This window comes from Orbicella franksi, chromosome 13, assembly GCF_964199315.1.
Source record: "Orbicella franksi chromosome 13, jaOrbFran1.1, whole genome shotgun sequence".
NCBI classification, from domain to species: domain Eukaryota; kingdom Metazoa; phylum Cnidaria; class Anthozoa; order Scleractinia; family Merulinidae; genus Orbicella; species Orbicella franksi.
Genome location: NC_138157.1, coordinates 8365188 through 8389020, shown reverse-complemented (window position 1 = coordinate 8389020; position 23833 = coordinate 8365188). Strand labels below are relative to the sequence as shown.

At 39.0% G+C, this 23833-nt stretch overlaps 2 protein-coding genes across 6 annotated transcripts in view; one reads left to right on the top strand and one right to left on the bottom strand.

Moving 5' to 3' along the window:
* The window catches only part of LOC145465152 (transmembrane prolyl 4-hydroxylase-like), a 49490-nt gene that overhangs the window by 16048 nt on the left and 9609 nt on the right, over nucleotides 1–23833 (top strand). The window contains exons 2-13 of one of the 3 annotated variants that reach the window (XM_081448924.1): nucleotides 9457–9494; nucleotides 10916–11184; nucleotides 12510–12591; nucleotides 13120–13242; nucleotides 13583–13696; nucleotides 14872–14936; nucleotides 15232–15293; nucleotides 15458–15492; nucleotides 15908–16138; nucleotides 17005–17167; nucleotides 17452–17509; nucleotides 17910–18031. In XM_081448924.1, coding sequence (XP_081305050.1) covers nucleotides 10966–11184; nucleotides 12510–12591; nucleotides 13120–13242; nucleotides 13583–13696; nucleotides 14872–14936; nucleotides 15232–15293; nucleotides 15458–15492; nucleotides 15908–16138; nucleotides 17005–17167; nucleotides 17452–17509; nucleotides 17910–18031 — 1274 coding nt within the window. In that variant the 5' untranslated portion in view covers nucleotides 9457–9494; nucleotides 10916–10965. Of the gene's footprint in view, nucleotides 1–9456; nucleotides 9495–10549; nucleotides 11185–12509; nucleotides 12592–13119; nucleotides 13243–13582; nucleotides 13697–14871; nucleotides 14937–15231; nucleotides 15294–15457; nucleotides 15493–15907; nucleotides 16139–17004; nucleotides 17168–17451; nucleotides 17510–17909; nucleotides 18032–19407; nucleotides 22726–23833 lie in introns of those variants that run through there. The other 2 variants (XM_081448925.1, XM_081448923.1) reach the window with 2 other exon arrangements.
* Nucleotides 1501–23051, bottom strand: LOC145465161 (octopamine receptor beta-2R-like). 3 transcript variants are annotated; one of them, XM_081448933.1, is made up of 3 exons: nucleotides 22961–23051; nucleotides 22756–22828; nucleotides 1501–3142 (listed from the first exon to the last, which is right to left on the bottom strand). In XM_081448933.1, exon 3 carries the CDS (start codon nucleotides 3081–3083, stop codon nucleotides 2043–2045), a length of 1041 nt encoding a protein of 346 aa, XP_081305059.1. In that variant the 5' UTR covers nucleotides 3084–3142; nucleotides 22756–22828; nucleotides 22961–23051; the 3' UTR covers nucleotides 1501–2042. The 3 variants fall into 3 exon arrangements, with proteins under 3 accessions (XP_081305059.1, XP_081305058.1, XP_081305060.1); XM_081448932.1 differs by having other exon boundaries at nucleotides 22756–23051; XM_081448934.1 differs by lacking the exons at nucleotides 22756–22828; nucleotides 22961–23051 and adding an exon at nucleotides 4288–7245.

Here is a 23833-nt window from a genome sequence, read left to right as displayed (position 1 = left end):
AAAGCCGACATTTCGGCCAAAAAACTCCAGAATTATCGCCTGAGAGCTTAAACTTGAATGGGAACATCTTTTTCGAACTTTTTTCAACTCATTTAGACGAAAGACTGGCCTCGGCGGGCTACAAATAAGACCAAGAGAAAAACAGAACAAGACAGCAGAACAAGCCGATAATATTTCATCGCATGGCTTTCGGCACGAAAACGAAAATACAGCTTACTTCTGGATAAATTCAGCCTTAGAAGCCAGCAACCGGTCCCAAATTACTTGCTGTATCCTTACAAATGTCGTGTCGTGACCGAAAGATTTTGCCCCAATTTTGAGCAAATAAACATTTCGTCGACGGTGACCGCCATTACGGTGGCTTGCATACTAAATTAGCTAACTTGACAAAATTCTCCCGTGGGGGGGATATGACGAAAAGAGCTGAAAAATGGCCTGTAATTGGCTAATGATGAGATCATCCCACTGTCCAAATTTGGTCAGAATCGAAAGTAACGCCAATTTTCTGTCACGTTTTCAATCTGTGGTCACTGGAGTGACCAAAATCGATACATCGGTCGGGATAGAGTTTTATTATTAAATTATATGACTTGTGTGACTACTTTGCTAGCCCTTTACTCGTGGAAAACACCAATTAAATTTACTCACGACTTTTAAGAAAGAAAGCTGTTGTTAATAGTGTTATTATCGTGTCATTTATATCGTTCATGCCCATACATATCCCGAAGAAAGTTCTACAAAGATTAAGACCATTACGTCATCGGAGATTTGTCAACGGCTACCACTGATGGTGCAATAATACAATTTGTGTTGATCAAGTGATGTGATGTCTACAGTAAGAAAAGAATCATCAATAACTCCTTTGGAATGTGCACTGCGTTCCGACGGTAGTGCTAAGCAAACAGTTAAATTTAAAAGCGCGGTTATAAGATCTAACAGATCTTCTTGTTCCAGAACTTCGAAGCTGAAATTAACCCAAATTTTAAGAACACGCCTAATAAGAACTGACATAACCTCAGGTATGGAGTCACAGAGCCGAGAAGTCCTCCTTGAGAAAATGTCATCTAGACAACTTTTTGAAGGAATGTAGTGAACTCTGGTAAAACGTAAACCTGGAGTCCATACAGTCCAATAACCAAATGCCTGTTTGAAGGACATATTTCCACATAAACGGAGAGCTTACCTTATTGCATGGTTCTCCGTTGTATAGCTACATGTAAATTACGTTTAAAAAACGCTTGTAAATAGCGCGAAAGTGCTTGTTTCAAGACATTTTGAGGGCAAGAGAGGGGAGAATTGAGGTTGGTGTTTGGAAGAATGGAGTAGTGGGGAAGAGCGTTTAGAGAGAAGAACTTGGAACTCTCTAGTGTATAACTACAGTACAAGAATACGTTTTAAAATTTGTTAGTTACTCGTTTATTCTTTGAACTTTGCATCGTTTCTTGTTTCTCAGGCGATTCAGGGTGGGATCTTTCTTTTTTTTTTTTTCTTTAGCAATTTTTCACAGGCCACTTTCTAGAATTATTTATTCCTGCTCTCAGATCTGAACTATAACTCTCACAGTACAAACTGAAGACACCCATAAAACAAGTCACATTCAGAACAGTTTATATTTTTATATTTTTAGTATTTCTGAGCCGATTAAGAAGGGACGTACATTGCTAGGACTGGGACCTGATGTGAGACGTATTACGAACGACTTTTAAAAATTGTTGTAAAAGCTCATGCCTGAACTGAACCACCAGAGGACCTATCGCCAATAGAATATATTGGCGTCATCCTTAATTTTTCGTTTGAGCGCAAATCTAAGAGGCACTTTGATCATCAGTGGTAAAAACACCAGCGTGTTGAATACCCTAAGTGATAAACTGAAAAACTACAATTTACACCCCTAAGTGAGACGACGAGTATCATCCTCATCTCAGTCGCCTTTGTCACATCGGAATCCACCCTCCAGGTAAATACATCACATTTGTACCTCGGTTAGACGTGTTTATGGGTCTTCACGTTAGATAAACAGTTAACCACTCCAGTAGCAAAGATTAAAGCTGCAGGGCAGTATATGTGCCAACGTCTTGATCTTTTCTACTCCTATCCTTTTCGCTTGACACCGTGTAAGAATACTCACTACCAATCCTTCGCGGTCGAACGTTAAGGGCTAGTAATCGGGTCAGGCCAGCGTTCCTTAGGAGTTCTTTGCGTATGTCTTTCTTATGCAGTGCGTAGACTATAGGATCAATCATGGAATGACCTTTTAGAAGAAGCCGTGAAATGTGGACTGCGGTTGGCGGAACTGAGCAGCGGTTAAACGCGGAACAAATCTCTCTCCATGAGGCCAGAGCCCAGCAGACAATAAACAAAGGAATGACTACACAGAACGCCTTGATGGTCGAATTTGCGCGCCATTTAGTTTCACTTCCGGCTGAATTGCTCCTTCTTAAGCTTCTTTGCATGGATTTTATATGCCTAACGTGTCTTCGACTGATTTTAAAGATGTGAATGTACGCCAATAGCATCAATGCGCAAGGCAGTTGCTCGAAAACGCTAACTTTTATGGCGACGAATACTTTTTCCGCTTGCTTTTTCTTTGTCTCGGCTATGGGAAGAAAGCTTAGAATGAAAGGAATGACGCACACAACCAGAGGAAAAAGCCAGCCTGTCACCAGTAGCTTGATCGTCGATTTTCGTGGAACGAGAAGCGTGTATTTGAAAGGAAACACTACGGCAATGTATCTATCCATGGTCAGAAAACAAAGATTGGTTACAGAAATGTAAAGGAACAAGTCGTAGACTTTCTTGTTCACATCCCAGTTGCATGGAACAGTAAAAAAGTAGCAGATAAACAACGATGGGATTATGATTATTCCAACTGTTAGATCCGAAAACGCCAGCGACAAAATTAGCCAGTTTCCAGGATTTCGAAATAACCTCTCACGTTTGAGTATTATAAAGATAACCACTCCGTTGCAAACTAATGTGATGAGACCAGTCATGGCACTTAGGACCCAGAAGTATGTTGGGACTGGGCCCCAGAAGAAATCTAATTTTTTGGAGTCTGTGTTGCTGTTGGAATCCGCTGACATGATGATGGTAAATGTTGCTACGTCCTGTAATGACGGAACTCCTAGTTGCGATGTAATTCCTGTTTGGAAACATAATTAAAACAGTAATACCATTGGCAAGTTTACTTTCAGTAGAGAGAGAGAGCGAGAGGGAGACTGAGCAATGTCAACAATGACAACAGTCACAAGCAGCACGGATACAACATCAACAACAACAACAATAACAAAAACAATAACAACAAAAATAGCGAAAACAACAACCACACAGTGACAACTGATCCGCGCGTTTTACTCTCCAGCCCTTCTCGATTAGATCTGTTACGCAACCGCGCACGGAGCCGGGCTACAAGGTCGAATGCAACAAAAGCGATTAGGTAAGTGATTATTCCTCTGGGTTAGCTGAATATGACCTTCACGAAAGCTTTGGCCATTCGTAAACGCTCAAGAGATTCTGTTTAAAAGTTTTGTTTTTTACGGTGTAGACGGGCGAGAATGAAGCAAAAAGACTGCTACGCTTCATCTAATTAATTTTCTGTCCACAACTCTTACATTCTGAGTTTTTTCAAAATGAAAGGAAGCCAATAAGTGGCTGTACATTACTTCACCGAAATACACTCCAGTGGTAATGCATGTGCACGCCCTCGCAACAACACTGAAGACTTCATAAGCCCCGACTGTCTTACGTGTATTTGTCCACAAACGACATAAATGGATGGACGAGACTCCATAGGGCGAAATTACAATGTTTTCGTTATCAGTAATGGTCTCCCTCGCTACATACAGCTCCATACCCAGGCGAATTCACAAGAATTCATTTAATCATTGTCAGTTGCTGCTAAAAGCGTTCTTCTTTTTATCAGGGGATCGCCAAGGATAAATACACTCTTTATCACCATAAACAGTCAGGGGAAAATTTCGAGAATGAGAGAGAAGTCAATGGCAAATCTCACATGAGGCCACCAGGGCTCTGACTGACTGTTGCATTGACAATAAGGATAAGAATAAGAATAAGAATAAAGAAGTTCTCGAGTGCATCAAATCAGAGATTGGGTCGCTCTCGGTATTATTAGCGCTTTCGTTCCCTTAGTGCATGAATAATACTAGCAAACGTAACGACGAAAAGGTCGTCAGGGGAATCATTCTTTTCCCAAACAGATGGTGCTTGATCGAAAAACGCAGACAACGCGGCCAAAGATTCTAAAAAATAGATATTGAACCAACCTACCCTTGATATGATATTGCCAGCCCTCTGAAACGCTTCCCTCTCTTTCAGGAAGGTTGGCGGCGTTGCGAAATAATGCTAGTATTTCCAAGTAAACCTTCAATCTTTTAAAACGCCTGCCGTTTCACATCTTCTGTCAAGAAGGTAAACAAACAATTTGTATTTTGCGAAGTGTCACTGAAAGGTACTCAAGGTGCCATCAAAAAATGACAGCTACTTTTAATAATCTGCCGAAGTGAATAGGTGTTGTCAGTTTCTTTTTTGTCTAAATTTGGTGACAATTACGCGCAAAAAGCTTTCAGTGACAAGCGCTCACGTGTGTGGTAAGGAAGAAGAAAACTTTTACTCACATTAGTATAAAGTGTAACTAAACTAAAGTGCTTGAAGCAGTATTGAAGAGGTTGTGGTTTGTTAATGTAAATGTTTTGCTTCCAAGAGTTTTGGAGTGCTTACGGCCTTCGGGAGCTCAGTTACTAGTAGTTACCGTCGGAAGTGATTTTTCTACCATTTTAACGAACATGTTGAACTGTAGACGCTTTAGATCATAAGTCGATCGTTTGCGGAATTGTGGCTTTTCAAGTGCAGTTAAAGTTTAGGTCGCCATTCTTTTTTCTTATGTTACCAAAATGTGGTTACCTGGGAGACAAAGTGAAAGTGGGATATTCTATGTAATTAAGAGCTGTCGAGAAATTTACTTTGGCTCTGTTTTAAAGCGTATCTACAAATCATGATATTGACGATAACGAAGTATTATTCGAGAAGAAGGATTAAGTAATTCACAAATATAATGATATTTTGGTTTCGTTCGCCCATTTTAAGTTCTTTCTGTAAAAAAAAAATATATCATAATCTCAAACAAGTAGTTCCTATTTCATCTTTTATTTTATTTTAATTTATTAGTATCATTATTTTTTATGACGGGGAGTTTTAATTTTCGACTAAAATGTTAGTGTCAGTAAGATATAATGGGGACCAAACCGAAGTAAGGTTTGCCATTCCCCCTATGATACTTGCGCTCAGAGAATCATGGTAGCTGTATTCATCACGCGCTCGACATCCTCAAGACATTGGATACTACTACCATGATTCCCTGCGCGCGCGTCTCTTAGAGCCGAATGGCGTATTATAACAGGAGGCGCAGTGGCGGGTTAATGTCTGGTTATAAAGTAACTCACACAGCGCTGTGCCTTTAAATTGTGAGCTAGATTTCAAACCTGAAAATCCAGTCCGCTTCAAGGACCATTGTGATCCACAGTTCAAAATATCAGATATATAGTTATCATTACATTACATTACATTACATTACATGATATCATTTTTGTAGTTTGAGCAAAGCCGCTGACAGCTGGTCGACCAACCCAGCGTTCGGGACGATAAAGGTGATACTGCTTCAGGGCGATCGCAATCGCTTGGATGGCTTCAAATTTAACGCTGGACGATTGTGAACGATCATAAACCAATTTATAATCAATCCTAGCCTGCGATGAACAGGATCATAGTGAAGGCGAAAAAAATTCGGTGATCACGAGCGAAGCGAAAAAAAATTGCGAGCGCGGGGCAGGTGGAAGTTTTCCCCGCCGTTTTTTCCTCCAGACCGCTCTCAGCTAGCTCCGTTCGGTCATATTTTTTTTTCGCCCGGCGGCCCATTATCTCTTTCTTTCGTGGGCTCACAAGGAAACTATATTGCTATAAATTTCGTCGCTCACCCCTAAAACATTCAAATCTTTAAAAATCTACCGTACTCAGATTGGACATTTTTTGTGTACCAAGAACATTTCTCAGTTTTCTTGCTTATAGCAGACTGCTGATCTGTCTAATGTTCATTCAGCTGTGAAGTGTACTACCTCCCTTTGTTTTGGTCTTAGCAAGGCGGCTTTTTCAGTAAACCTTTGCCAGGGCAATGATAAATTTGTAAAGTACAGGTCACTACAACTTACCTAATCACTAAGTTACACCTGCAGTACTGATGTTACAGGTTGCTTCATAAGGTTGATAATTTTATCCGATGGATTTCGGTCCCCCTTTCTGTCTAAAACGAAATACCGTGACGTTCTCAACCGGCTGCACCCGCTGGAACCGAGCAACCGGGCAGCTGAAACATTTTGAAGAACATCCAAATTTTGTTTGAACGTCTTTTTCGCTATCTCCTTTTGATTATACCTTCTGTAAATAAATTTAAGAACTGTTCCCGCATCTCAATTCTAACTGAGAGATTTAAAAGAGGTTTATGAATGTTGTATAAACATTTTGTTACAGCTACGCCAGAGAAAGTCCATAAATATAGATTTATATATCTTTACACCTGTCACCTCCGATTTGTGAAGAAAGAATGAATTCCAGGTATAAGAATATGATGATTTTTTTTCCTGTCAGTTTTTTCCGCTCTCGAGTTATGCCAGCCGGGAGTCGAACCAAAGACCTTCTGGTTACTGGCCCAGACGCCGTCTACCACTGAGCTTGAGGAGACTCGTGAGAACAAAGGCTTCCATTCTGACATGGTCAATTCATGTGACAAATAACCTACATACTGCTAAGGGTAGAATGTCGATAAGTGGCATATTTGCAATTATAACAAACTGAGGTGGTGGATTTTTAACCTGTTAAATATATGAGATGATTTTTTTCTGTCAGTGACTGACAGGCATGTTCGAAAATAGAGAGTGTACCTTTTTCATTCCGGGCCCAAAACAATTTTGTCTAAACGATTGCGATATGATTGGTCTAGACGAAAACCAAAACAACCTGATCTGACTGATCTAGCCGAGAGGGACTGAAGATTGAAGCTAAGTTTGTAGATCGAGCCCGAATGTTTTCTGGAACATTTCAGCCTTCTGTAAAGTTCTCAGCCAGCCTTGTCGGGAATACGAAGTAAACAAATTGAAAATAGTAATTAAGTTAATGGTTTCATTCTGGCTCCGTCAAAATTTGTTGCTGGATCGAGTGTTTAGAAGGTGGTAAATGGGGGGGGGAGGGGGGGGAGGGGGGGGTATAGATCACGTTTCACGGAAAATAAAGCAGCCCTTTCACAATTCACGAAAAATTCAACATTGGCATTTCACGCTTCACGGAAAATAAAAGAGAACGTTTTGGAAAATCACGGTTCACAGCGACTATGGAAATCACGATTCACGAGGAAAAAAATGGCTATTTCACATTTCACAGGAAATAAAAAGGGCCGATCACGGAAATACCCTTTACCACCCTCTGTTTACTCATCACAGTTCCCTCCCGCTCTCTAGTATTTGGATGTTTCTGTTACAAATAACAGACACTCATTCAAACGCTCTTTGTTACTTAAAACATATCATTTCGAATGCTAAAGAAGTCGCACATGCACAATATCGACATGGTCCCTAACTTTCAGTTGTTTGACCGTGACATAAACAGAATAAATCAGATTCAAAAAGGCTATAAAGTGAGTAGCGAAAACCAATGGTCAACTGTTCTGTTTAGTTTCTTTCCTTAATCAAAAGTCCGCGCGCATAAAATCAGAGAGTGAAACTGAAAAATTAAGGCAATTGCACCGATGAGGGATTAAGTTGCGTTGCCTCGCATCTCAGTGATTTACATACCAAGGCCCTTTAGCAGGTTCTAAATCGACTGGCATGCACATACAGTCGAACCTCGATTATCCGGACTCGTCGGGACCTCGGTAAATTGTCCGGATAATCGAGAGTTTACTGCGATAATATTTCTTATTCTCTGAAGCGGGATGTTATTTGTAATAAAGCACTAAATACGTTAAACATGTTTTTGGAGCATGCACGCGTACATTTTTTTATTTAGTATAACGGACACATTTCAATCTTTTTCAGTACTTTTAATTAAAAAATCTTAGCTTTTTCAATTAAAAAATCGCTTTGCTCTGCTTTGTCTTAAATTCTATTAAATTATTTCTTTTTTTCACTGAAATAACAATCTACTGAAATTTTCATTTGACATGTGTGTGTAAGAGGGTAGTTTTCGCCAAAAACAAATGAGGAGAAATATTTGATAACGCCAAACCAGTATTAACGGCATGGTTTCATATCAGGTCCCGAGTCCCAAAATCCCTGCAAAGGACAGACACCGAGCCGACCTGTTTTGACCACATGGTCTGAAATAAATTAGCATTTGAAACTAAAAGTTTGTTTAATAGAGAATTTGAATTAGTGTTATCAACACAGCCCGACTAAGCCGTTTTAAATTCACTAGTGCGCGCAAAGTTTTAAGCTTTTGTTTTAACGAGTTGGGGCCACCGTAGATTATCATGTCATCGGAACTATATGTACATTTTTATAGTGCCACGTTTTGCTTGGAAAATCATCCAGCGACATCTTTTCTTGGCATCGCCATTATGAATTATTGTCTCTATCGGCAAGTGCCTAGGTGACAACTAAACTAGGAGATTGCAACATCGAATTTTCCCTTCAAAATTTTCTTCAGTCATAATATTTGAAATTGCAGGTACAGACTGAACTGAGAAAGAGGAAGACCGAGGAGCATTTAGTAGCTGGAATTGTAATTAAACGGCCAAACAATGACTAGAGAAATACGTGTCATAGTTATAATCATCTATGAGCTTAAGTTGCACTTCCCGTTAGAGATTGCATGCTTTTTGACAAATTCCAATGATGCACAGAAAAGGAAAACAAAAAGTGGTAGTTGAAAGTTTGTAAAAGGGTAGTATATTCCTATGTGCCACTCCGTATCAAAAACAATTTCAAATTCACTTACTTATTGCTTTTTTTCAGCTTTTTATTTTTGAGCCAGGACGTATCAGTGTGGAAAACTGTTGGTTGCTTGAACAGACGTGTGATATCGATAAACTTTCAACCGCTCAATAGACTGACAAAATAGAAACTAAGAACGGAGGCCACACGTTACAACATCCACTGTGCCCGAATTATCTTTGAAGCTCCAGCCATGCATATAACAAAGGTCAACTGGGTCTCCTTTCTCTCTAAGCCGTAAATTTTCTTGTGAAAATCAGCGCTGCACCGGCCGCATCGAACTCTTCAGTGTAAAAGAAATAAGGTTAGTTACTTACCTAGTTGTAGGAAAAAACGGAGGCTGAACGGTAACTGAACTGAATCGAACAGAGCTGATATGAATCAGTGTGGCGACCCTTCTGAAGCGCGGTATAATGGCCACGGTAGTAATGCTAATGTTTTTTTATTTATAAATATACAGGGTTGATCGTGATCCTCTGCAGCTGTTTGGCGCAGGAGGTAATTTAAGGATTATTTGCTCAGCCTTAGTCTGTTTATCTACACTAAAAAGCAACCCTTTTATGTGGACTTTTAACGCTGTTAATTAAATATTGCAACTCTCCCCCAATTTTTAAAATTTTTAATGAAAAATAATTTTAAGCCCCCTCAGAAGAGGAAATTACTTGAGGGAGTGTGTCACTTTTCCCAAAGAATTCTTTATATACATGTATAGATTTAGTTTTTAATTTACAAAAACTATATCTGCAGTGTCGACTATTTTGTTTTTCATTGTTGTGTTTATCAGTAATGATAAGTAGGTTTAATTTCAGCTAGGTGCCAAAGTTTTGCAGAAAAAAGATCTAAGCTGAATATCATATATATCGCCCAAAGCGTACCAAAATGCGACGAACGCTTCTGAGGAGCATAAGTAGTTACAAAGCATTTCATGAAGAAATTGCCATTGATTTAACTGACCGCAACACCGGCACCATACCGGGATATGTAATAGTTTTGAAAACGTAATTTTATCAGATAACTGTGCCGTAGTTTGGCCGCAATGCTGACCGTCGATTAACACCAATTCGTGATCATGTGATTTTTTTTATAACATTTCTAGTGGTATTATAAACGCCCTATTAACCAAGCTGTCCAGGACCAAACTGGGAGACTATCGGCCCTTGGTTATTTTTTTATTGACGCGATACATACGCTGCGCTCAGACCTCAGGCCGATCATATAATTCTATAACAATACGGCCCTCAAGCTGTTTTAAGATATGTTGTGATTGTGGGCTTTAGGTGAAATAAGACCAGCGAAGCAATTTAAATTTAACGAATTGCGGCTTTTCGGAGATTCTATTTGAGATATTTTGCATTATAATCCATCAAATATTTTCGTTCGCACGCGATTGGTCTAAACGTGTCACGCGACTAGTTATGCCTTAATTAAAACTGGGGAATACACCCGAGTGACTTTTCCCCAAATTTCGTGTCGTGATAAATCTTTAAAGGATAATAAATACAATAGCCTCCTTTTGACACGAAAATATGCTCGGATATATTTGTCCTTTGACATCACTATCTGTTACTCGAAACTCACAGTTTTCTCGAGTTTTCTCGGAAAACTGTTCGCTTCTGGGAGCAGATAACGTCCGCCGACAAATGTCAGAACATATTTTCGCGCCAAATGGAGGCTATTGTTTATATGTAAAGACCCCAGTGTAATCTCTAATTTCCCATTGACTCGATCAGTAATGAATCATCCGATATCGCTTTAACCAAGAAGCCTGCTCCACTAGATAAATGCTATAATACATAGAACAGTCTATTTGCATTGATTGCCTTTAACATGTCAAAACCTGCTAAAAGAAGGAAAATTGTCCAATAGATGTACCAACAGGTTCAGTATTGTTCTATCAATGAAAATCTCTTTTATGCCAGAACAGTTTGGTGGCGTTAGAAGACTGTTCGATAACTCTTTACGCGAATTAATGGACATCTCTACTTTGGTAAAGACTTTGGCAGTTGTTTTCACTGCCTGCTGGACTGGTCGTGATGTTTTGTCTTTGGAACTCAGCTACATGTACCCGCCAAAGATTATTACAGATGAAAATATTTGCCTCCTGGACTGGACGTCAAGCAAAGCCGTTTGTGAGTCCAAAACACGGCCGACTAGCAAGCAGAGTCTGTACCGCTATGATGGAAAGGAGGTATTTTTTTTGTAATATTAACATGAGTTGTGTCCTTTATTCAAATTCTTATGAACATGGATGTACCACATCAATGATGTCTCTGTTAATTTTCTACGTAGAATTCGATTCGGAGCTCATAAACCTCACGGTTTTTGGATTTCCACTTCCCATTCAGAAAGACTCTTTTAAGCCGTACCTGAGTTACTAGAGAAGGATAAAATACATATATGTTAAGGGCCAAAATAATTCTCTTTTACGATAGCCGCCTACCTATCACAGATTACTTGTTATACCGGCGGGGGCACTATTCAACTCAGCTGGTAATGTAACCTTGGCGCCAAGTAAGAGTTATAATATGTCCAATACAAACATTATGGCACCAGACCCTGTTAAGTGGTAAAACTCAAACGCCACTGTTGATCTTAATTAACGAATAAGTGAAGCTTCTAGATAATCCTCTCCGTCAGATTTGCTTTGACGGAAATGCCAGAGAGCAGGTTACAAAAGCGAGAACAATAAAGAACTTGTTGAACTCAAATACCAACCAAATACACCATAACTTAGGCTAATTCTCTGAACAATATGTAGAAATGTATTATATGTATTTTCCTAGTAACGAGGGATATTATAAGCCTTTTCATTGTTTGCACTGCTGTTTGATTGACGTTTTATTTGCCATTTGTAAACAAACTTGACTTTGAAACAGATCACGAAACAGATCAGTAACAAAAGAATTGATTTCAGTATTTTGGAAATAGAAAACCTGGTTAAATTTCTCTCTGTACGAAACATGTGCCTTGATCCGAAAATGCTAGGCACATCCAGCCTCACTTCCACGGACACTGGTCACCCTGGGAAGGAGATTGAGATAGCTGGAATTTTGTTAGCAAATCAACGATTAGACAAAGGGCTCACTTAATATAGAACTGATTTGCCTGTCCACTATATGAAGAATTACAGGTCTCACTGAAAAATATCAGCAAATTAACATGGAAAGCTGTTAATTTAGGCAGGGTGGCCGGGTGATCTTTCTTGGGCTGGTGTTGTAATCCTGGAGACCTCCTGGTTCTAAATGCTGCTACAAGATTGAACTCTGTTCGCCGTCAGATGACCCGTATTTAACTCCTTTTCTTACGATGTAAATAGCCAGCTAGTCTGCCCGCCTTCCGCTAGATGCACAATTATATGGGATTTTTAACGATGTCTTGTCCAGTATAGATTATAATATTGAGGTCCTATGTATTGGTAGCATCGTGCATGGAAACTACGGATTAATTAGTTGCCTCATCGCAGCTCAAAGCTAAGTGCAATAAATGCTTTGTCATACAATTATTTTCTTGCAGGTTGGCTATGTAAGACATGTTCACTTAGTTGCAGGGAAAACCCATAAAATGATCACTCGAGCGCTCAAACCTCCTGTGTTTGGTATGTCTCTTCTGACTTTAAATCAGTATGGCGCAATGGTGCACGAATCTTACAGACTGAACGATCGACCAAATAAACGAATGACTGTACGAACGGCAAAAAGTGGCATTTCTGATTAAAATTTTTCTGAAAGTTAGACAAGCTTCCATAAGGTAACCATTTTTTTTTCCTGGAAAGTACTTCCTCTGCCTTTTCAAAAGAGATATATGCACTATTGTATTAAAGACGTATATACTTGACAAGATATGAAATAAAGAATATATAAGATGCGGTCAATTTGCCTGGTTTTCTTGGAGTGACAGAGTTGATTTACGCACTCTTTAAGTTTGCGATTTTTATTTAATTACTTGTTACCCAGATGGTTGTTACACCACATGCGATCAGTTGCTTAGTAGTGACCTCGCCATTGTTTATTCTCATTTTCTAGATACCAGACTCACGCCACATGCAATCTTTTACGTAGCAACTTCGAGCCCTTAGTCTTGCTACTAATGACTGCACCACATTTTGCTATTGTTTATTTCCTAGAGATACCAGACTTTTTGACCAAAGAGGAATGCGAGCACATCATCCGAAAAGCAACAGAAATAGGACTTACATTAAGCGAAGTTAAACTACCAGATGAAGAAACTACAACAGACAAGTTTGCGAGTGAGAAATAATTTAACCTTGTTAAAAATACGAAGTGTTTGTTTTTTGCTTTGTTTGTTTGTTTGTTAGTTTATACTACTCCGAGTATCCTCGTTGTGCACTGCAGGACACCTAAGGCCATATTATATTTGTTTGACGGCTTAACAATATCCCAATCAGGCCTCTACGCTTTAAGTATCGAATTCAGTGCATTGAGAATTTATTTCACAATAGCTTATTGAATTTTGAAATTATTGGTTTATAGGTTGATCAACAACTTAGCGAGTGGTAATCTACAGATTCTGTGCTAGCGCTTACGGCTGACACCTGTTGTAAACATATATTCTTTCTTGTCGTGTAGGTGATTGTTACGACGATGAATATAGATGCTTGAAATGGGCCAAAAGTGGAGAATGCGACAAAAATCCAGGCTACATGTTAAAGAAATGTCGACAAAGCTGTGACGTGTGTCAAGGTAAGTAGGATCCAGCCCTCTTCCGGAGGATTCCCCATGTCAAGGGAGAGGAATACTCGTCGGAAAATCCAAATTAAAACTCCAAAGAAGACCTTCAATTTGGGCATGGTTCATTCCAAAACAGTCATAAATAAGAGCTATAGTGACTTCAATGGCGAAAAAAGGCATTCTCATCAAATGATGCATCCGCGATGAAATGTCAGAGAGCTCATGTTTGATCTTATTTTACTCTATCCAATCCATCAACAACGTTCGAAGGCGTATTCTCATCTCTTCGAACGTCCTCTTTATTGTCATGCCAGTAACTTAATACAATAAGTGAAGTGATGTGAAGTATATATGAAATAATTCATATTTGAACAGCGATTGTAGATGAAAGTGAAGAATGATCATCGCAATAAATTTTCCAATTTAAGCAATTAGAAAGAAGAAGCCTGAAAAAATCAGGGCTTCAACGGGATTCTGACCCGTGACTTCCGCACCGGTATCGCGGAGGTCACGGGTTCGAATTCCGTTGAAGCCCTGATTTTTTCAGGCTTCTTCTTTCCAATTGCTTAAATTGGAAAATTTACTGCGACGATCATTCTTGACTTTCACAATAAGTGAAAGTGCACACCTCCATATTACGGGCAGTTACATATTAAGGACATGCAGTTAACTTCATTAGTCCCAGTGAAACCAGATTTTACAATGACTGCATAAATTCAAACGGTCCATCTCCTTGTGGATCTACAGCTGCTTTGACAAGGCCATGACGAAATTCATGATCAATAACAGGACAATTCCATGAAAAACTGACGTTAATTTGTCAAATTGATATAATCCCTTCCTCTTTAATACGACCACCTCCATAATAAGGACACTTAAATCTCCCCCTTTGGTGTGGGTATTGATTTTAGGAGGTTCAACTGTACATCTGAAGAATGTTTTCTTGCTGGGCGCTTTAAACCACTTTGAAAGGGATTGTCTTGGACTGTCTCGAGACATTCCATTAAATCTTAATATAAACAGTTAATTGTCAACTCTTAAGATATCAACTCCAACCTTTTGTCAAAACTATCTGTACTCCTTTTAGACACTTCTTTGAACTGTGCTTTATGTTCATTCCAAGAGTAATCATTTAATTACCTTAATTGTAGTCAGTCCTTTTGTCCTAATTGCCAATATTATTTCAGATGAGAGGACTTATGACTTCGAACACTGGGACCTTGATAAAGACGGTGTTCTAACTGGATACGAGGTAATTCTTATGTTTCATAAACATACTCTTGAATTACATTTCTTTGGTTCTTAACGTTGTGGTTTTAAAAAAAAATATTATCTTCGAGTTCGAACTCTTTGAAATGGAGTCGTCTGGGATTTGCATAATTTAGATATTTAACTTCAGCAATAGTAGTTCATGTAATACAGGTTTTTTTTGGTCTAAGATCAATGTACAAACTTTCGGAGAAAACAATCAGCCATTTTAGTGTTTAATTATTTAAGATGTTCTTGGAATTGTACTAAAATGTTTGCTTTTAATTTTCTGTTTGCAGTTCATCAAGGCAGCAGAAATGTTATTTTTCATGTACTTGGATGAATATGACGTCTTCGAGATGTAAGCATTTCAATTACATTTTGTGCACGTGCTCATATAATTGAAAGGCAATTTGTTGGGCCGGACTGACAAATATAACATTCCTTCTGGCCCTTAATTTCTTGTTCGTACGTATAAAACTTACAACTCAGTTGACGAGTCTATTTTGTACATACCATATACAGGTTTGATGATTTGAACATTAAGCAGTTTGGTTCAGGTAAGGACATCATTTTCATTTTGAGTGATATTAAGACAGAAAAATATCAGTTTTCTTCTGTCAGACCTACCGACTTGTATGCTTACAACACAAAAATTAATACTTACTTATAAAAGCAGCGTTACAATTCATCTATTACAATAACCTACAAACTACACATAATCTACATAAGCGTTGCATTAGTTGCCGCTTTCGCTTGAAATAACAGTTCAGATGATATTTCACAGTCTAATTATTACCTTCAGCCCTCTCACATGTGAAGGCCATGTCATTCAGTATCAACAGCGTCAAAGAATGAGGACAAATAAGGAGGGTAACGACATTCCCCAAGGGGAGGGGGAAGCAAGGGGAGGGGGAAACGGGTGGGGTGGCTTTTCCAGTGAGAATTCTTATGAACCAGGATCTTCATTGACAGGCCACGTTTGTGACGATCATGAAGCTTCTTGTTTGCAACTGGCAAAGGAAGGAGCATGTGACGCATATCCGACATGGATGTTACTGACATGCAGGAAGTCGTGTGGAAATTGCGGATGTGAAGACTTAGCAGCAAACTGCTCATCACTGGCTAAGGAGGAAAAATGCCTTCATGATGATCATGTCAATTGGATGCTGCGAAACTGTCAACGAAGTTGCAAAGTTTGTTTAGGTAAGATCACCAAAACACAAGCAAGTATCAGTGAGTTGGGTCTTCCAACGATTCGAGGAACGTTTTGAGTCATTGTCGATTAGAATTGTGTGATTTTTCCAAAAATTATATATTACATTGTTTCAAGTGCCCGAGACTTTCTACCTATCAAGATTATTTTAAAGTATTGGTTTAATAACCTTTGCTTCCAGCTACGGAAAAATGTAACGTGAACTGATGAAATAACGTGCGTGATTGGGCATAAACAGGATAAATTGGCCCATCATATCTCTTAAGCGAGCATGGTGACCTATCCCTTTTATTGTATTTTTCGAAACAGCGCTTCGTAGGAAAACTTCAGGGAAAGTTTAAAAAAAATTGTTGGGCAACAGTTTTATTTCTGAGGAATCACATCAAAATGAAGACTATCTACCCAACAACAGCAATCATTCTGCTGTTGTGCGTAATTCACAAGGATATAAAAAGCTGCTTAAAAAAGAAATTCAAGCCATTCACAGAATGGATGGTTCAAGCAAGCTATACTGCACATCTTGTTCGGACTCTAGAAGGACCCTAGAAAAAAGCGTTTTAAATCAGCTGTTCTGGCTAGAATTCAGCAAGAGGCTAGAAAATTCATTTTTTTGTTTCAAATCATACACTTTAGTCACAGTTTTTGGCTGTAAACTTATAGTCAAGAATCATTCAAAACATTCAAGTGCTCTGTTTCAGTGCAACGCGCAATCTCTCTCTCTCTTCCCGTCGTACAACGATCACTTTCTAGACATACTTCCCTTTAGCTCCCCAATCCTCCCTCTGTGCGCTTGCACGCAAAAAAAGGAGAAAGACCTCTGGTAAAGAGAAACTAACCTTTTTATTTTGTGCAATAGGTGCCATTAACAACGACACATACGAAAAAATGAATACGAATGAAATTTACAAATACATGAAGACACTGGCGAGAATACACCCGAGACATAGATCAAGGTACAGCTACACCGCCTATCTACACAGCACAATTCCTGATCTAGTGCAAAACAGGATGATCGACAGGTAAGTGGCTAACTTTTAGAATTGAAATGAAGAATTGAAATCTCAGTTGCTTTCATGATAGGAAACACACGGTGCCACTTTCGTGTTACACTAAATCGACCCCTCTTTGATTGATTCTGTGCTCTTTCAATTGTTATCTCGCGTATGCGAACAATTTACTCGCTGTGAGCTTAAGAAAATCTATGCCTTCATGCTTATAACCATATTCAGTCAGCTCCATTTTCTCTACGGGACTTGAATCAGATTTTTCCAAACATGCCTTTGATTTGATTTGTCAAATATAGAATTGAGAAGTTAACCCAGTTACCTCGAGTGATCGTGGAAGGCTCAGAGTCTCTTCAGGTGAGCACTAAGAAAACAAAGTTTGAAATAGATGGTACGTCGACTTTGGACAGGAAAACAATCGCAATACTAATAGGAAAAGATTTTTTTTTATTGTCCAGTTACGAGGTCTCAGAACTCTTAAAATATGAACACTTGGTTTGAAAAAAATATATGTTATACAATTCAGACAACTCCGTGAAAACTATAAGTACTTCATGCATGCATGCATGGTCTGTCCAATTTGAGGCAGCCACATCCTCTAAATGACCAGGACAATCTCGAATTATTTTAACAAGGTGAACTTCTCAAAAGCTCGGTCTGTACTATACTTTTCTTGGAGGACATTTATCAGGGGCTTATCCACTTTGATGTACACATAGATTAATCATACCGATTGATTGATAACTGTACTGTCTAGGTTGTGAAATATGACAAGTACGGTCATTATCATGCTCATTATGATTCGTCATCCACCGGTGACGTCAATTTGATTTGCTGTCATCAGACGAGGAATAAAACCAAGCCATGTCGCCTGTGCCGGTAAGTAACATACAAACAAAAATAATCTGATTGGCTTGTGAACATAGTATGCCTGATTTTCACTAGCCGGCGACATAAGCACAGGGGCAAGCACGTGCGAGCGCAAGCATAAGGTATTTATAATACTAAGTGAAAACAAACGTCGACACAAAAGTAAGCACAATGATCATGAGAACAGATACCCTTAATACCTTTTAAATCTAAATCTCGACGAATAAAATTAATCGTAGACCTAATGTAAATGGCAACACCATCGCCCTGACGGTTTCTATCCTTTCTTAATAAATCATACCCATCAATAGAACATAATTAATCCTTTAAAGTGTTAACCCTTAGAGCGAGCAAATCAACTAATTGGTTACTTAAACTTGATTGAAGCTCTTCAAAGTGCTTAGGAAGACTCACAAAGTTGTGAGAAATAGATTTATTGGGAAGAGAGTAAGATGTCACCGTAATGGATTTGGAAGAAAACTCATTTGGGCATGCAGACTCAGTCCCCAAATATCCTAATTAGAGACATTACGGATTGCAAAGGAAATGTTTTTAACTAACAGAGCTGTGCTCCCACGGTTTAAGTGAATACCATCGTTATTAAGATGGTTTTCTAAAATGTTTGAACAAGTTATCGATGAAAGACCAAGAATATTGATGACACGATGAGCTCAACAAGTTGTTACCTGTCTCACTTTGTTGTTGAATGTGGAATCACGACGACAAATGATGCCGGAAAAGAAAACCTTGCGTTTTTTAACTGGGCCTCCAGCTTCATTTGCTAATTCGATGATGTTGTTTGCTACTGAGCGAGGATCACTATTAAGGTCGTTCGTTTCGATGTGGATTACCACTTGATCTGGATCTTTCGTTAAACTTGAAAACATATAATGCTTTATGTCTTCCGTGGAGCTTCCAGGGAAGCATTTACGAAACACATTTTTCATTTTAGATTTCATTCTTCTGGCGTCGAAATATTTAATCGTCGAATCGCCCAAAACACGATGATGGTTGATTTAGCTTCTACCCGCCGCTCGCCAACAGTTGACCAACTCGTGTTATCATCACGATGAAGAGGTGACGATTTATCGACGCGGAGGTGACGCGGTGTTTGTAGGTGTTGGCCTAGTTTGGTCATCATTAAATAGTTGGCTGTAACAAGGCTGTCCCATTCATTTCTAGGGTTTTTACTGCGTTAGATGCCCTTGCATCCGATAAACGTTAATATTCGAGCTGCTCTTTTAATTTCTTGATCTCATTTGAAGAGCACTATTTTCTCGAAGTAGGCGTTCTTGACTAGGTGACGAACTGTTAGTAATTTGCACATTTACCTCCGAGTGAACAAGATGCTGAAGTTCATTGAGTTGTTGCTCGACTTTCTGAAGATTTCTCTTAACCACAGAGCAACCTTCGCATGTGGAAGGGCTTGGCAAAGTCTGGGTTACAGACTGCAGGTTCTGCGAAGAATTAATTGAAGAAGCAATCCACCGCAGTTGACTCGTTTGAGGCCGCGAGCGGACATTGCTGAGTGTCTCAGTTGGGTTGAAGAGCAGGCAGGTTTTTCTTCGATACAAAGAAGTTGCCTAGTTTTTCTCGGAAGATAGCGTAACCAGACCCTTGGGTTTGGACGGTATGAGTTGAAGAAATTACCACTTCACTATGATATCACCCACCTTGAATGAAAACATATTATGAGCTGGATCTTCTGAGATTTCGCCATCTTCCGTAAACTCGAGTAATGTCTTGAACAGACAAATCAAGTCTTTAAAATCCCCATGCCACTTGAATTGATCCTTTGTGTCCAAATAGTTGAGTCGACTAGCCAAAGATGCAATTGATGATGAATTCTCTTTTGCAAGAGACCTTTTGAAGGAATTGAAAACCGACTAAAGTACAAAATAGCGGAGCACGATAAAATACGTGTGAACTCTCTAGAGTAGACAAGGGAAAACACCTGATCTCCAAAGATTACAGAAGAAATAAGTTATAACAGTCACTAGAGCACATCCCCCGATATCCATTTTCTGTAATCTTAATTGTTATAATTCTAACGAATATTGCATGCTACATGTAGCGACCGTCGCGAAAGTAGTATGTATTAGGTAAATAGCCCGCTTGGTTCCACATGAACTGATAACAACTGATTTAACGAGAAACATGATGGTTGCAAAACCGATTTAATGATGTGCGTTATCATTATTAGCTCATTCAAGAGACCGGCCACATGCCTTGATATTCGATAATACAAATGTTTAACAAAACGAGCGGCTTGTCGTTGTACAACTTAGGTCTGGATGGGATGTCATGAATTTCCTTTTAGGTATATGCCAATCACATACCCTGGTATTCAATAATAAATTGTATACCCAAGATCTGGATGTTAAGAATTCCCTATTTGGTAGGTGAATCCCACACGGATGGTCTCTTACTAATGAATAACAAGAGGTTTTCTTAAATGTGTTCCAGGTTGCTTCTGATAAATTCGACAGTAAAAGTAAGTAGGTAAAGCTTTATTTAGCCACCGGGTGATAATGTTGTAGTAGCATATAACGAATATTAAACCTGATCGAGGTCCTTAAAGAATTCCACTTCTAAATATTTATTTTGTTTACGTTTTTTATTTTTGGTGCATTTCTCCTTTGCGTGGGATCTCCTCCGATTTTTTTCTCTTTGGAGTCATTGAAGAACGCCGCCTGCCTTATTGACTTCATTATGAGCCTGGGAAGCTTAGGCCCGGTCGTCCACACTACACCGGAGGAATTTAAAAACGCAACAATCATCGGTCTTTTTGTATTTTTGTTTGAGAATATCTCGGCCAGGGAAATCACGTGTTTCTCCTGATCCTATCGTGTTCGAAAAGGTCCGTTTTAAAATGTTTCCGTCCACACGAAAACTCAAAGCCGGCGTTTTCAAATTCCTCCGGTTTAAAGATCGTTTTCGAAAAGCTCCGTTCTCGCGACTGATTACTCTGGACCGTAGGCCTAACCGTAGAAATAAAGTTGTATGCGTTTTTAAATTCCTCCGTCGTAGTAAGGACGTAGTCTGGAGCAAGCCACGACGTCAATGAGCACCACCAAACAAAAGGTTTAATGAGCAAAACAAAGGCTGTACAGGTGTGTGCAGTAAACCTTTGTACATTTCACAGTTGTCCTCTGCAAAACAACACTTCGCAACGCAAAATTATTGCGAACGCGATCGATGAGTCCAACTGCTAATTTTTCGTATTTCCATTTAGACTTGAACGCTGTCATTACATATTTAGCCTTAGCGAGGTTTTAGAGACGTAAGCATCCTGGACAAATTCAATTTTACAAGGAGTTGTCCTCGGCGTCGTCGTCGTCAATGTTAAGATCCCTATATATATATTTGCATCTCGGATGCTGGAAGGTCGATACACTTGTTTAACGTGGGGTCTGTTATCCTAAGTGGCTGCTTTGTGCTTTGCTCATGTTTTATCCCAAGACCAGTGGAACGCAGACGAGAGTATCGTGTAAAAAACCGTAAAAAATCACATAAATTGCAGCTATTTGCTAAGGTTCTGTTTTATTCAGCGATTAAGTTGTCGAGCGTTTCTGTAGAAAGTTTTTCCCTCCTGCTGAAACAATGATTATCTCGTTTGTAATGCGTACTTCGCCGATGCAATACCTTTTCAGTTCAGTAAATGTCTCCTTCAGCGGCCAGTTATCTTAAATTGATAATTGGAAGGCCGCGTGGTAAAACGTTTTCGACTTCTTGTTTCTCCTTGGTGTGAAATCGACATCTCGTCACAATGTCTGGGATTCGAAGCGATAAAACATTTTCAGATTAAATAAAGTTACTCTGGCGTTGAGATTGAACAGTTTTATTACAGGTGCAAGCAAACAATTTGCTTATTAGTTCAAAGAACTCATACCCTAAGGATTTAAATGTCTGTACTCGCTTGCCCTCAGACCAACACGCAGAAGCCATTGTTTACTTTTCGTCATGTTTTAGGTAAAATCGGAGTTTTTCAGCCGGGCCTCAAAAACCACTCGGAGAATAACCCAAGCTGATTTTAATACATGTTTTACAACAACATAAAAGTGTTGCAAAGGCGAAGTTTCAAGGAATTTGGAGTTATGGCACATGTCGAAAAATATCTCTGAATTTTATTCCTAAATTAGGAATTCCACCTAGTAACTGAAAGGGATTTTTTTAAAAATTGTGTTTTTATTCTCAAATGGCGCTCAAGTCAAGTCCTAACCTGGTTTGGATAGCTGAATACTTTGTCTTTCAATAAAAAGTATTGATAAGTTTTAGTTCTCTTTTACACGCGAATGCAAATTAAGTTTAGATAACTAATTTTAAGTCTTTGTGATCAGCCATTTTCGCGACCGTCTACGCGAAAATCGTTTCCCTCGATTTTCTCGAATTTAAAGCGCTTCGAGCTCCAAAAAACCATATCACGTTTCATATCTACCTAAGGGCCATTTGTGGACAAAAGGAGAGAAAAATCGATTTTTCGACTTCTGCCGTCCTATGTTTGCTAATTAGAAAAATTCACTCTTAAGAGCATAAAAACATAATGGTGCCCAGGCGGTCAACTGCTAAGTACAGACAATGTTTCACTTTTTTTCAGTTCCTACTTCACTTGGTTACCACCTCAACAGAATTTTTTGACTGTAAACAAAACGAAAAGTTTTTTCGTCTTCGATGCAGGATCTTCCTGGTGTTAGGATCTTCATCGTTCCATATTAGTAGCTCCTTATACTAACCTTTCTGCTGTCTTACTTTCGGTTTTCTTCGACCACGGTTTTTACGGCTTCGCCAAGAGGAAATTGAAGGCTTCTGTGTAATAAAATATAAAACAAACATTAAGCAATATTCAGCACTATTATAATACAGACGTTTTCTTTTTCCCAAACTCCGCTCTGGATAAAGCTGTTATTTTTAGTAAATGGCAGAATTCCTCTCCAGTACCTCAGTGAAAGATAGCGACCGTCCTAGATACTGTGATAGCCTTGCATTGAATTGCTTGCAAGCTATAAGTTCAGCATGTTAAGGGGCATAAACAGCCTGTAAAGGCTTCAATGAGCTATTATGCTGAAACCCAATATTAATATATATAAATATTTTATTACATACATGGCTAGCTCCGTGAGCGGGGAGATGAACAAAATCTTGCGCTGTGATTGGCTACCCAAGCGGACGTTTTTTTGCTTTGTTTTTATTACAGCTATATTTAAAAACAACATCATTAATGTCTTCTATTTCCATTTTTATAAATATTTCTTGTCAGCAGTAGTTTTTGAAAGAAAAAAAATTGGACAGGCAGTCGAACTTTCTTTATTCTGACGCTTTTTATCAACTTTTTGTTAAAAAACGTCAGGTTGTAGACGCTAAAAGGAGAACTTCCAACTTATTTGTGGGGCCGGGGTGAAAACGAGTTAGAAGGAAATGCATTAACTCACGGTTCACATCCGTGGTTCTAAAACACCTGTGTTAAAAGGTCGCTATTATTAACATAGATTGATTGACACCTAAATATAATGGTCTTGGTTCGTTAAAAATTAGGATATTAGCTGCACTGAAGGTACAAAACGAGTGTTATAATACGTTACGCAAGCAGGTTGTAAAGTCAAATCGAATAAGTCTTGGAGACAGCTTCACACTTTAATTTTGTGGCCGTGCCGTGGGAAAAATCGCTTAAGACCAACCCTGTACAATTGTTCCCTTTTCATCACGTCATTAACATACAAAATAATTGATTTTGCTAGGCAACTACGCACGACAGATGAGAATATATCCAAAATTAACTGTAGCTCAGGAGTGTTAAAAATTAGCGCTCGCCTG